This window comes from Coturnix japonica, chromosome 2 (assembly GCF_054131305.1).
Source record: "Coturnix japonica strain WE chromosome 2, WE-NBRP24, whole genome shotgun sequence".
In the NCBI taxonomy this organism is placed as follows: Eukaryota; Metazoa; Chordata; class Aves; order Galliformes; family Phasianidae; genus Coturnix; species Coturnix japonica.
Window position 1 is genome coordinate 73,697,404 of NC_140664.1, and position 14,528 is coordinate 73,711,931.

Genomic DNA, 14,528 nt, shown 5'->3' on the forward strand with positions numbered 1-14,528 from the left:
AATGATCAGACAAGCTATCAAGAAAGCATTCTCCAGACAACTGATTCTTTCATTACACAGCCTTGATTTAGGCCCATCCCACACACCAGGTGACCTAAATAATGAAATCTACAGCCCCACACATAGTTACGAGTGAGCTTCTGCATATAATGTCAAATACAGAGGCACAGGGAATGTTAACTGAGGCATATAAAGCAAGCTTAGGTTAAAATATTGACAGATTTATTTGCTCCATCGGAAAAAGAACAAACCATGTTCACTAAATGTAATGCAAGACAGTAGCAAACAGAAAGACTGGTTGTGGAACATATAAAAATGAAAAAACATTGTGTGAGGTTTTCCCAATGGCCATCTTCTGTATAAAACAGAAGATGTGCATTAGAGAGAATAGAGAACATCATCATTCTTCTTATTGTATGTAGCAGTGAAACATTCACATCAAAATCATTTAACTTGCATTTGGCAGTGAAACCGTAACATGTGTGTTAGCCATAAAACGTGTCTATATTTGCTATTTTGTAGACAGAAGAGCATCTCATCTGAAAGCTGGCACTAGGTCCCCAGGCCATCAGAGATGCATGGAGCCACAGGCAGAAGGGAATGAGTGAGATCCCCAGGTGGGAGGCAAATTTGCTTGGGTTGTGTTTCCTGTTGCCAGCACTGCCACCCAGCCCCGTGGTGGCCTGGCACCAGTGTCTCACTGCAGCTCTACGCCCACAGGAGCCCGTAAGTCTGTCTGCACTATCAGTGTGATAAACCACGCCGGCAACTTTTAATTACCCGAAGCTGGGGTGGGGATATATGGGGAAGCTGTCATCTCAAGAGAACAAATCATGCCCTTCCTTTTTCCCTTACACATCAGAGGTGGTAAGTCTGGCTACTGAAAACAACAGGTCGAGGATCTCTTGAGTCTAACAGCAAGCAGTTCAGACCTGAAATCATGTAAATTTTTGGCAATGTTTTGGATAGATTTCATCCAAGCTGGGCGCCCTTGATTTTGATCAAACGTTCTATGTATTCTAGCTCAGCAGAAAGTGTTACATTGATGTAGGATCAGACCCATCATTGCAAGCAGAAGCAGTTTTATTCTTCTGCCCACCTCACAACATACTTTTGTTTAGTCTGATACCATCAGGCTTTCTGAAGTAAAATGTAACCACCTACTCAAATCTGTGAAAGGAGAATACAGAAATGCACTGGGAACAAATAGGTATTTTCTTTTTTTCCTAGAAATAATTTTTCTCACAATATTCTTTTTTTTATTTTATTTATTTATTTTAAAACACCAATCAATTATAACAGTCGATACCAAACACTGTCCAGACCTATAGAAGCAACAGAAGTGACTACACAAGCTTCACTGTGAACAACGTTAATGAACATTGACCATTCCTTAAAACTCAGGATCCCCCCAAGTTAAGCAATGTTGAACGTTCATCGTCATAACAAGGAAATTCAGTTCAACCTTTTAAACATTCTTTTAGTAACTCTGAATTAGGTACTGTACTTCACAATTCTCTTTACAGCTTATAAGCACTGCAGTTAATGAATCTCTCTTACTTAAGTATACCTCCACTACACACCTGATCAATGATAGCTGAGCTCTGCTCCTTACCTTTTACAAACCTACTGTGTTAAGGAAATAGTTTCATGCCCATTCTCAAGATAGTTTTCTCTCTTTTTCCTATCTTCACCCTGCCTTACTGTCTATGTGGAAGGATGCATGTGGCCTATTTCCTATGTAAACTGGCCAGCTACATACTTGCATGCCACCTGGCCAGCCAGCCTTTGCTTCTCAGCTTCCAGGCCAACAATGTGCACTGGGAAAGGACTACATTTGCCATGATTTTTTTTCCATACAGCGGAGCTGACAGGATTGTCTGTTTTTGTAAAGCATCTGCTGCTCTGCAATTTGGCTGATGTCTGAACTCTCAGGTTCAAAAGTCTCTCTTCACAAAAAGAGTGATTAATGGACACAGATAACTGGGAAATGCTTAAGGAACCAAGCCACAAACAATCAGCCAGGAAAACTACATGTTGATGAAAAGTTTTAGGATCAAAAACTTGCAGATGTCTGAAACTATAGAAAATAGGTACCTAAAAGCATTACAGTCAGTGCAGTGAAACAACATATGCAATTGCTTAAGTATATACCAAGAGGACAGAATTTTTCTACAAATTAGGGCACACTATTGTGATATTTTGGAAAAAAAAAAAAAAAATAAATTTTTTCCATTTGATTTCCATTACACTAAAAATTTGCCATCTGTTACATGGAAGTTTGTTTTCCCCTTTCATTGTAATTAACTTCTTATCGAATTAATGACTCCAGGTGAGCTGGAAGTGTTTCACCTGGTATTGCTGAGCACACCCACGCCCAGCCTTGCCCTCCACCATTCAGATGCAAATTGTCCCACTCCCCACACGAAATCAATCGTTGGCTACCACCCAAAAAGCCTGCCAGCTACAAAAAAAAAAACAATAAGATGGCAGGCAGCTGCTGTCGCACAGAAGGGACAAAAGTTTTAGAAAGATGGGCATATATTCCCTGCTTGGTCATTTACAAACGTGTATTTTAGCAAATAAAGCAGGTAAGAAATTGTTAAGATAAGCACAATGAATTTCAAATAAGTTACACATGGCATCTACAGGTCACCAACTTGATGAATAGCTTAGCTAACTTAATTCCTTATGCATAAGTGTGTCTTTCTGAATAGCTGTATACACAAATGCACCATCAGTGAATTACATCTATAAAGAAATGAGAATAAAGCAGTGAGATGAACTGAGTTTACTATGGAATCCTATTAACAGCACTAATTTTGCAACTGAGCATAGAAAAATGGTCCTTGTTTCACTGCCCTCTGTCTGGAGATAGTGAATGAATTCCAGGCATGTTTTTAAAAGTAGGGTGCAAAATATAAGGGGAAGATATGAAAGCTTCTTAAAATAAATTAACATACTGCATACACTATCCTCTCCCCATGTGAGAGCAAAAATGACTACTCTGTTATTTTCAGTCAATTCAGCTATTTATGAAAAGATCCATTGGTGAAGACTGGGATAGAAGAGAACCAAACTGAGTCAGATGGAGTTGAGAACATGATTGCAGATGTCAGACCCTTACAGACAGATGATTGCTGTGACATGCCATACAACATGTATTTATTAAGAGTGTTTTGAGATTTCGTGGCAGCTTTTCACAGCAAAGATGGCCTCCACCTTGACATGGTCCCCAGGCACTGCAGCGATGTGGCCTTCATTATCTGTGAGACATCATATGCTGTTCCTTTTTCTGCAGTATCTACAAAGTCAGTACTTCTACATGTATTTTTCCTTTTTGTGGCTTTGATGTATTTTTTCCTTTCCTCTTTAAAACCTGCTCAAAGTCTAGGTTAAAGCTCATCCTGCTGAGAGACAGATGCAGGGATGAGGTCTCTATTATCTGACGTACTGAGTTGTTCAGAGCCAGCAACAGAAGCAAGAAAATAGGATCGTGCAGAACAGGCATACATGTCATCACTGTTAGTAAAATAGTTACAGGTTTGGCACTGTTGCAGGCTTTCTGCTTGCCAAAGCTCTGGATGGAAGTTTAAGAAGCAAATGATTATCCCTACTCAGGGCAAAGCTGGTCAATCAATCCTATATCAATTCCCAAGACACAGCAGCACAAGGCTGTGGTTGACTTCTGTGCAAACACACAGGATGTCTCCACTTAGTGGAAACCCACTTCTGAGCATATCTATCCTGAAACCGCATGACTCTTGGAGGCAATGACTTCCAGTGACTGGCTAGAAACAGTAAGTCTATAATGAGATTCTTTTCTGGATGGAATGCAACAAGGCAAAAAATGTGAAAACACAGTCAGGAGAAACTCTAATTCAAACAGTCTACATACACCATTAATATTGCCAACCACATTTCTGGCTAACTTGGATGTTTTTCCAAGTGCTGTTATGGAGCTCAGGTTTTGCTAGGGATCATCTCAGTCACAATTTCCTTCATTTTGTACTTTGACATTGACAGTAGAATAACAGCTGCCCTCAATTTGCCTTTGGGAAAAGAGTTATATATTGATCCCACTATATTTCAGAACATCAGTAAATCTACACATAGTAATAGACTTTTGTTTTTATTGTTGCTGTTATTTGTTCTATAGTAGGACCTGAGAAGAGTCAGTCACAGACCAGGAGTCGGCTGTGCTCAGTATGAGCAAGAAAATGTTTTCTTATACTTAAAAACTTCCAATCATTCTAATTTTCTGCATGTGACATAAGTACCAAAGTACATTTTGAAAGTTCTTATCTTATTACTGACTGGGACTTTTTAAGGGTTTTTTTGAGGCACTGAATATATGCTGAAATGATCAGAAGCATATGTGAATAATGAAGATGAAATCTATCACAGAGAATATCTGGCAGAGATGTCAGAGACAATGGAGAAATGTAGACAGATTAAACATGGGATAATACTTAGGCAATACAATGCTGCTGGATGCCAAGCCAATACCTCAGTGTAACACTGCAACACATAGTGTGGACACAGAGCTAAGAGCAGGATCAGTTTTACCAGCTCTGCATCACTGCATGGTGCAAATGTGCCAAAGAAGTCAACATGCAGCCAGTTGGCACAGCACTGAATTGGAAAGGCTCCCACCTGGGTGAGAGGTCCTAAGTGCAGTGCAAGTCTTTCTAAGTCTTAACACACTTAAAAGTATCTTAAAGTACTATGGCCTACCATTAACTCATAACATAACACTGAGAAAATATGTACCTATTTGACTCAACAAAGGCAAGAATAAAGCCTTCTATGGCTTTAAAAGATAATTTCCCCCCCAGCTGCTTAGTAACACAAGTAAAACAGATTTTCACTTGCCACAAACAAACTCCATCAACTCCAGTAGGAGTAAAGAGGTCCACAGTCATGGAGCCAATATTCCTGAATGTTCATTGGATACACCAAGTAATGATACCAAAACACATTCGGTGTCCACATGCCACTGATACGGCACAAGCACAGGAGACAGCTGAATAGAAGCCCTTCAGCTAAGCAATGAAGATTTGCATATACTCTATGTGAGCCACTGGATCAGACCCATATATTCCTGCTTGCATGGAAAACACCGAGCCTAGTTCTAATTGTAAAAACCCTGCCTCAAGCAAAGTGTTCTTAATCCATGCTGCAGGTGGTATCCTCTACTTGCATGAGTAAAATTACTCAAACGAGCTGTCTTTTGCCTCATGTCTGTTACTGTATGCAATTTAGCAAAGAACAAGGTGGTATGATAAGGTTCAGATGGACTATAAATAATATTATCACCATGATATAAGGCATACGTACAGAAAGGAGTGACTGTCTCTTTTTGAAAAGGAAAAAGTACAAACTATAAAGAAATAGTCTTCTCTTCAAATCTTGCCTTCCAGAAATTTGTGCTAATTATAACTCCTACCTCTATCTGAAAAGCCGAGAGGAAAGAGGACCGAGGCTATGATGAGCATAACTGCACTTTTCAATGAGCCTCATTCGTTTCCAGTTATTAGAAACAAAAATATAAGCATACCTCTTCATCCAGAGAGGGATCTCAGTGAATTATGTTTACGTGTTATATCTCAAGTGACACTGTTAACAAACAAACAAACAAACACAAAAACAAGAACAACCCAAAACACACCAATGATCCTGTATGTAAATAAATGATTTACTACAGCTGAACTTGAGCGGTGTTGCAACCGTGGCAATATCTACTGATCCCTGGAAAGCCACTGGAGATAGTTTCCAACATGCAGCGTTTATGGGAGTAGATGCAGGCATATCCCAGAAGGTTGCTAAGGAACTAGCAGATACATGCATTTTCTGCAGATCTGACATGTAAAATATATCCCTATTTCTTGGATTAGGGAAACTGAGAAAGCTATATGAAATGAGATACTCACATCAAATTCTTATTTTCCTTAATCAAGAAACCCCTGAGAACAATAACTATGAATAATTCAGTCCTTCACTAACATTTGGTGCAATTAATAAAAGTACTTTAAAGCTGCTAGCTTTGTATATCTTTTATGCATAATTAAAGGGTGTTGATATTTAAGTTTTCAGCCAAGGAGAAAGCTAGGTTTTCTTTTGCTGGCAGCAGCTGCTCCTGGCTTCCCTATAATGCTATAACCTGATGTTGCCCCATCCCCATACACGCTGCACAGCTAGCTTTCTTCTCTGCCACCACTCCTGTACTTTCTTCATCACGCTGGAATTCTATGCTCTGTCTGAATCAGCAGCTGCCTGTCTGCTGCCTTCTCCTCTCTCCATGCCCCACTTATTAACTGTTTGGAGCTACAGGCAGAGCACGTCTCATTTCCTTACAGGTGCTTGTCACTGAAGGAATGGTTTTTGCAGTGTAATTTTCTGATTCATGTTTTCAAACAATTCCAATGTAAATGCAAAATAAAGAAGTCTAAAAGAACCTGAGAGCTACTAGCGCATTACGTTTTCTGCTTCTGTGATTAAATGAGTCCCCGGCTTTCAAGCCACCAAGAAAGTCCATAAACATTCCCCTTTTTTAAAAACATGACCCAAATTTTTTGTGGTAACACTACCTGCTTTGTCATCTCGCTTTCCTTTTACACAAGACAGCAAGCACAGCACAGCACAAACTTAAAGCGTAGTCTCAACAGCCTTTTCTTTTAGGATCAAACTTCAGTCAGGGTGAACTGGCTAGTTGAATTCAGCAACTTCTCATTTTCTTGTGAGAGAATGACCTGTAAAGGAAAAATAATTACAGGTTAACAGATACCAGCTGATGGGCTACAGCACAGGGTTGCATGTATTCATCCTCTCAGTATCCTCTCCATAACAATTGTTCCTGTTTTTCTTGTCCCTGAAGTCTCTTAAAGCATTCAAGTGGTTTGCAGACCACTGAGTAGTCTCTGAGTAGTCTTTGATAAAGACTTCCTCTGTAACTGTGGCATAAGTTGCAGGAGGGAACCTAGTCTTTCCTACAGACCCAGTCTGGATTTGTGCTTCTGGAGAGTTGACTGCACAGAGAAAAAAAAACAAATTTTGTTTCCATTTATTGTAATAGAACAATAGAATCATGAAATGACATGGGCTGGAAGGGACCTCAAAGCCCACTGAGTTATAGACCCCTGCCATGGGCAGGGCTGCCACCCACCAGTTCAGGCTGCGCAAGCCCCCATCCAACCTGGCCCCATGCACCTCCAGGAATGGGACACCACAGCTTCTCTGGGCAGCTGTGCCAGTGCCTCACTGCCCTCTGGGTATGTTCCTGTTTTGAGAGAAAAGCCTGTATTCAAATAAAAAACACCAGAAGCTCAAATAGAAAAGTAGGAAACTTACTGTTCTTCCTCTGATGTCTCTGCTGCCTCATCCACAAAGAGCTGCCCCACAGCAGGGCTCTGCTGCGCTTTTTTATCAAAGGTGAATGTGGTTCTGCTCGAAGCTGGTGTGCCGTGCAGGGCAGCAGCCTGCTGCTTCTTCACTTTGTCCCGGCTGCTCCCGCAGCCCTTAGTCTTCTGCATCCTGAACATGTGTCTGTCGCAGTCCTTCCTCTTGATGGGTCCCAGCATCTCAGGGCTGATTTGCTCACACTGAGGGGTTTTCTGCAGAGGGAAGACAGCTGAGGAAGGTGTGATTGGGTTGTTTGCAAGTGAAAAGTCATCCTCATCATCATCATGGCTTCCCAGGAACGTGGGCAACCTCACTCTTCTATTCTGAAAGAGCGTAGCAGTGAAAACATCATCCTGGTCATCCTTGGGCAAATTGTCCAGGAAATCCCTCATCTGCTGCTTCCTTTTGAAGGTTCCCACTTTGGCAGTGATTGCGACTGGCTTTGCCTTACCTTTATTTTTTGGCTTTTCTGATTTGGCTTTCTTTACAGTAGGTCTTTTGGAAGCCTTTGTCTGTTCTTCTGTGTACTTCTGATGGCAATCCTCAGCAGAACGAGACCCAGCAGCCATCGCCAACTCCACCAAGAAACGATTCTTGTGCTTTGGAAACAAAGCAACTGCCCTGTGCAGCTTCTGCAGTTCCTTCTGAGACCAGTCATCAGCTGCCTTTGAAAAAAAAGCGAGTGTTTTGTGCTCCTTGTCCCCCACGGATTCACTTGGTTTTGCTGCTGAAGGCTTGGCAGTATTACAAACATCACCGTTTGCTTTTTTACTGGATACTTCTGGTCTCTTTTCTTTTACATGATATTCCTCATCAGAAGAGGTTTCTCCTGAAGAGGAATCAAAACTCTCGATGAAGGCGGGGATCTTTTGCCTCAGCTGTGCAGTGCAGGAGGTGGCAGCACAGTGTGTGTCTGCCTGGAGTTTGCTCGACTCCTCACTTGTGCTGCCCTGCAGCCTTTCACAGGTAGACGAAGATGCAGAGTCTTGAACCTCTTTTGGCAAAAGAGGTCTATTCTTCCCTTTGACACTCAGTTGGATATAATCACCGGGTTCCTCATCCCCATCTTTGCTTGAAGATTCCTCTGTTAAAGGCTTATCTTGAAAAGTTTTTCTGGCTGACCCTATGGAGTATGTGTTCTGACCTCTAGGCACTTTTTTTCCTTTTCTCTTTTCCTTGTCTTTTCCTTGTCTTTTCCTTGTCCTTATTCTTTTCCTTTTCTTTTCTCTTCTTGTTCCCATGTTTATACGCTCAGTATTTAAGCAAGTCTCCGTACTGGAAAGCTTCATTTTGATTTTATTATCACTTGCATGATCACTTTCATCATCTGAAATAAAGTGCCTGGCCTCTCTGCTTCCAGTGGACATGGCTTTGTTTTCAGTACTTATTCTTTTTAGTTTGCTTTTCCCTTTATCTTGGCTTTTTGTTTTTTCTTCCACTGTCTTTGTTGAATCCTTTCTTTCCTTCATCTTAGAGAGTGAAATGGTCTTTCTTTTGGGTTTTTCAGTACTACACATCAAGCTCAGATAATCCATCCCACCTTTCTGCTCCTGATCCACAAACTCACACTCCCCACAACAGAATCTGAGTGGTGGTTTGACCAGATGGCCACTACGGGTGTAGATCCCCTGGGAGCCGTCTGGTACAGGGTTGTGTTTTGGTGTTTGATAAGTGTGTCCATCTTTCCTTGGTAACACTTCATATGTAGCGTTTCTTGTTTCAGGTCTCTTTGTATTTCTTGCTGAGTCTTCTGCACTTTGCATCTCATCTGTGTCCACCACTGAGTCACTCTCTTCATTTTCATCCTCTCTAATCCTGTTTTCGTGATCTTTCCTTCTTAATTCCTTGAATAACTCCTCAGCATATTTCTCCCACTTTTTGGAAAACCCAAATGTAAATCTTTTTATGAACTGATGGGGAAATCCTTCTTTTCTCATCAAAGCATAATCTATTAGTCCCTGTAGCAAGCAGATACTGCCAGATGATGTTTTAACTTGGTTGTATGCTACACGTTCTACAATTGCGCTACTACGCCACCACATATCCTTCATATCTTTTCGTTTTCCTTCAACACAGACTGCAGTGTAAGCATTCATCACTTTAATGCACCAGCTGGAAAGGCAGATTCTTTTCTCTTTGTCAGAAGTGACAGCGATCTGATCTGCCCGAGGTTTACCCAAAGGGCTATTACAGTTTTCTTTCTGCTTCCTTGGCACGCAGGCTTCAGGATTAGAGAGCACAACATTAGAGAAGTGCAGTTTTTGAGTTGCAGTCTTCAGTATCTTTTCTGCTCTGCGCTCAGCTTGCTGATTGTTTGACTGCAACCGTCCTTTCTCCTGTTGAATTTCAGGACATTTTGCTTCTCTATTTCCATATCTTCCTTCTAACTGATCCCCAGGGTCGGAAGTGGTAGAACAGACACCCACAGTACTGGTTACTGTATTTAGAAACATTTCATCACCAGCATCCATTGATTCCACAAGGAAATTATCCTCATTGTCCTTATCAGCAGCCACACTCTCTGCCTGAGCATTTGGGAGCAGCTCACCAAAAGCAGATTTGACCACTAGCTTTTCTGCAGCTGGGTGAGGAGGAATGTTCTGCTTGTTTGGGCTTGAAAACGATGGATCTTTCTGCTGCTGCTTCTGCTTCAATTTCTCCTTTATATACAAGAAGAACTTGTGAGGAGATTGCAGTATGGTAGATTTCTGTACAATAGGGTCTACGCTCTGCATTTTCATAGCCTGGTTCTGGGGGTAATGAATGCAGGGTAATTCTCTCTCGGGCGGCTCCTGAGCCCCGCACCACCCCCCGTACGCAACGCGCGGCCCGGGCCCACCGGTCGTCATGATGCGGTAGCTGCCACCCGCCTCGTTCTTCACCCTGAGGAAGGCCGCGTCCGGGCTCTGCTGGCCGGGCTGCTCTCGCTTGCGGCGCTTCGGCGACGGCGGACCGGGCCCGGGGCGGATCTCACTGATCTCCAGCGGCTCCCGCGTGGACTGCTGCACGGGGCCCGGAGAGGGACCGCCACGGAGCAGGTCCTTCAGCGGGATGAGTGTGCCCGCGGGGATGGAGCTGAGCGACACCGCCTGGAACGGCATCTCACCGCGGCGATGCGTGCGGATCATCGCGGCGAGGGGCTGTGGGCTGTTGCCGTACTGGGCCGTCCCGTTCCGTCGCTCCCCGGTCCCGCTGTAGTGGCGGTCCGGCCCGATTCCGGTTCCGCCCTGCAGCCTGCACTAAGCGCACGCAACGCCAGGGAGATTTGGGATCCTGGGCTCCATGAGGAGAGGGGTGGTCAGCAGGGATAGGGAGGTGATTGTCCCTCTCTACTCGGCTCTTGTGAGGCCCCATCTGGTGTACTGTGTCCAGGTGTGGAGCCCTCAGTACAAAAAAGACATGGAGATTTTGGAAAGGGTCCAGAGGAGGGCCACGAAGATGATCAGGGGCTGGAGCACCTCCCCTATGAGGACAGGCTGAGGGAGTTGGGCTTGTTCAGCCTGGAGAAGAGAAGGTTGCGGGGTGACCTCATTGCAGCCTTTCAATACCTGAAGGGAACTTACTCCCAGGAGGGGAGTAAACTCTTCAAAAGGGCTGACAATAGCAGAACACGGGGAAATGGTTTTAAGTTAAAAGAGGGAAGATTTAGGTTGGATGTTAGGGGGAAGTTCTTCACTAGGAGAGTGGTTAGGCCCTGGAACAGGCTGCCCAGGGAGGTTGTGGATGCCCCGTCCTTGGAGGTGTTCAAGGCCAGGTTGGACGGGGCCCTGGGCAACCTGATCTAGTAAATGTGTATGTTTGGTGGCCCTGCCAGGCAGGGGGGTTGGAACTACATGATCCTTGAGGTCCCTTACAACCCGGGTCATTCTGTGATTCTGTGTGATTCTGTGATATTCAAATACTTAAATTCATAGCTATGTCCTTTGAAGGGCCTTTAAAGGGCCTGAATGGCTGCGAAACCAGCAGAGCATTGGGCACAAAAGCTAACACTTTTAAACAAGATAATGTTGTGCAGAAGTGAAAGTCTGCATTCAAAAATGGCATAGGACCAGAAATCTAACAAATGTGTAGGCACCCAGACGTCTTTATACCTCTGAGTGCTTAGAAGGGCTGTGATGACAGGCTCACGAGGGTTCCTAAATGCTTGAGCAACTCTTGAAATATATTTAGGCTCTAGAGGTCACAAAGACACCTCAGAATATTTTTCCCCCAGATACTAAATATGTGATTAAATAGTCAGCTGCCTGTAAGGCTATTGGCTTGTTTCCCCAACCCATGAAGGACTAATATCATGCCAAAATCTTTTTCAGGCTCTTCCCTCAGGCTCAATTTATTAATTCAGAAAAAAAAAATAAATAAAAAAAGAGGAAAAAAAGAGAAAAAAATCATAATCTCTCACAAAGCATGGGCTGCCTGGGCCATTTTCTCATACTGCACCTCCTCCTGCTCTAAAGCCAGCATCTTTCTTATAGTTCCATTTCTTAATGAGCTTTCTCAGCTCTTGGCAAGCACAGCCTGACCCAAGTGAGTCAGGGAACGAGCGGAATTCGGGACTCCTGAAGCCCTGGACATTTACAGCAGCTTCTTTCTCCTGCTGGAATGCTTGACCTCAAACTTCAGGCATAGCATCAGACATTTTAGGAAAGCAGCCCAGTAGATGCATAGTTAAGCCCCTACTTAGAAATCTGCTTTCCAGTTTCCATTTTTGAAAGCATGCCTACTTTCTGAAAGCCCTTTGCTGAAAGGCATCATAGGACATGGTCATTGTCGCCATTAAATGTTTGCATGCTAAACTCATTCTGGAAGGGAAAAAAATGCACTGCTCATAATGGCAACAAGGTGCCTGTATACAGGCCTTAGATTGCTTAGCGTAAAGCACCTGGAGATGTACTGGGACTGACAAGAGCTGTTTAATGTTTTCCCTGTCTCTGTTAGAGCATTTCCACTAAGACCTTCTAAATATAGTAATAATTGGCAAGTTTACTCCAACCATGGCCCCAAATTCTGCAGAGAAGGTAGAAAACAGGTCACTACTACTACAATGAGACACAGTTTGGCACTCTGTCATTTAAATTACATTAAGTGCAATGATGGGTGTTGCATGTGGCCACAATGGGCAAAGTCCCCACTCCGTAAATGGCCAGTAGCACACTGTTTAAAGGTAAATACTCAAAGTCACTATAAAATGTGGAGGAGAAACAGATAAAGAAGATAAATACAATGCCACACAGGGCGACCATGGGTAGAAATGAACAGAAGCTATTTGCCTCTTTAAAATTTTCTGAATTACTATCTCCTCAGTCCTGCCTGATCTTGGATACTCTTGAAAGAAAAATATTAAAGATCATGATCTCACAAAGTCACCATTAACAGTACTGATAGCCCAGATTTTTGGGCCTAACACTGCGTATAACACTCAAAGCCAAGTTCAAACACTGAGAAATCCTTTAAGGCTACTCTCATTCTCTGTACACTTATTTAGGGGAAAACTTGATGTTTCTGCCGAGAATGAGTGAATTAGAGAAGCAGCTTCTTCCCCACACATATACACAAACACATCAAGCAGACAGGAAAGACAGACAGACAACTTTGAAACAAAATAAAACAAAACAATCCCAGAAACAAAACAACAGGATTCAGACAAGAAAGCCATTCTGTCATCTCAAACATTGCCAGTATTTCTCAGATGTGCCTTAGTAGGTATTAAGCACAGCAGTATCAGCCTTCAAAGCACTACATTTTTCCCAGTGTAGTTCAGTTACCTCCAACTTTGACATCACGACATCTCGTTCTGCAGTTCTTTCCTCCACAGCCAATATGTTCATATCTTTAGATATCCAATATTTACCTGCCAGTACATACTGTGTCTATACCATGTCTTAATAGCATGGCCAAGTACTGGCTTCTGGCTCTTCTCATGCATGAAGGATGTAGTCACCTCCAGTCCTCAGATCTGGGAGAACAACTTAAGCTTGTTTTAGTTTACGCTAGAAGACCAATGGGGCAGCAGTAAACGCTTACTGTAATTACAGGAAAAGGATCGTGCAAGAAAAGAATTCATTTTAAATAAACCTCTATGTCTTTTAACTTTTGAGTTTTTGTTCCATTTGTTTTTGTTTCAATCTGATTTTGCTGCCATTTAAGTTAACAGGAGGGGTAATTTAAACACAATTCAAAGCAGCTCATTATTAAAGCTGGCAGAGAAAATGTAACCTAAGTAGGTATTATCTTTAAGCTAGAACAACCAGAAAGGTTTGATGCGATTGTAATTTACCCACATGGGCAAAACAGAGAAGGGAAATAAAAAGTCAAACAATGGAAAAGGAGATTTATTTTTAAAGGTGTTGTTTTAATTGATTTCTACCTGCATCTCCACAAGTGCAGTGAAAAACAAATGGGTACTCTGCCATCCCTTCTCCCACCATCCCTTTGATTTTCTGTGTCATCTGAAAACTTTTACTGTTACTTAATCAGTTCAGGGGAACTTGAATTGGAAACAACACCTCACAAAACATTTGAAAATACAGACTTCACCTGACCTCAATGTTCTATAATCTAGGGCCAAATCTTTATAAATCCCATGGTTCTGCAACTCCCTCTGAATCCACAAGGGCTCAGGAGCTCTCAGGAGTCAGCACTATTCAGCTGGATCATTCTTGGAATGAAGTCAATGGGAATTCTGCCAATGATCGCATTAGTTGAAGGCACAAACCATAATTCAGACGACTGGGATGTCAGAGCCAGCATTAAGCTTAGAAGGGAGAGAGAAACTCATGAAAAGGAAAACCTGGCAACACGCCTAACTCTTCCGTTTGAGGTGGGACTCCAGCTCTTTGGGAGATAATAACCTGGAGCAAGAGGAAGACTGTAGGAACAAATCCATTTTGTGCTACTCCCGTGAATATCTCCATTGATTTGAGTGGGAGTTACTTTTTTGAGTAAGGTGAGGATTCAGAGGTGAATGTTCCTCCAAAGTACAACGCATGAACTGTAGACGTTTACAAGCTTTTCAGGACTAACACCCAGCCCGTTAAAACTAGCAAATTAGCCACTTGGGATTAACCTTGCAGTATGATATTCATTATTCACCAGCACAGCAATCCAACGGAGACTAACTATGAAATCTG

The 14,528-nt window shown here is 42.6% G+C and overlaps 1 protein-coding gene across 1 annotated transcript; it reads right to left on the minus strand.

Annotated features, from left to right (window-relative positions):
• Positions 1–1,250: 1,250 nt before the first annotated feature.
• Positions 1,251–13,226, minus strand: LOC107309667 (mis18-binding protein 1-like). Its single transcript, XM_015854649.3, has 3 exons — positions 13,164–13,226; positions 7,351–10,640; positions 1,251–6,752 (listed from the first exon to the last, which is right to left on the minus strand). The coding sequence occupies exons 1-3, from the start codon at positions 13,224–13,226 to the stop codon at positions 6,719–6,721; spliced, it is 3,387 nt and encodes a 1,128-aa protein (XP_015710135.3). The 3' UTR covers positions 1,251–6,718.
• Between the last annotated feature and the right edge of the window lie 1,302 nt (positions 13,227–14,528).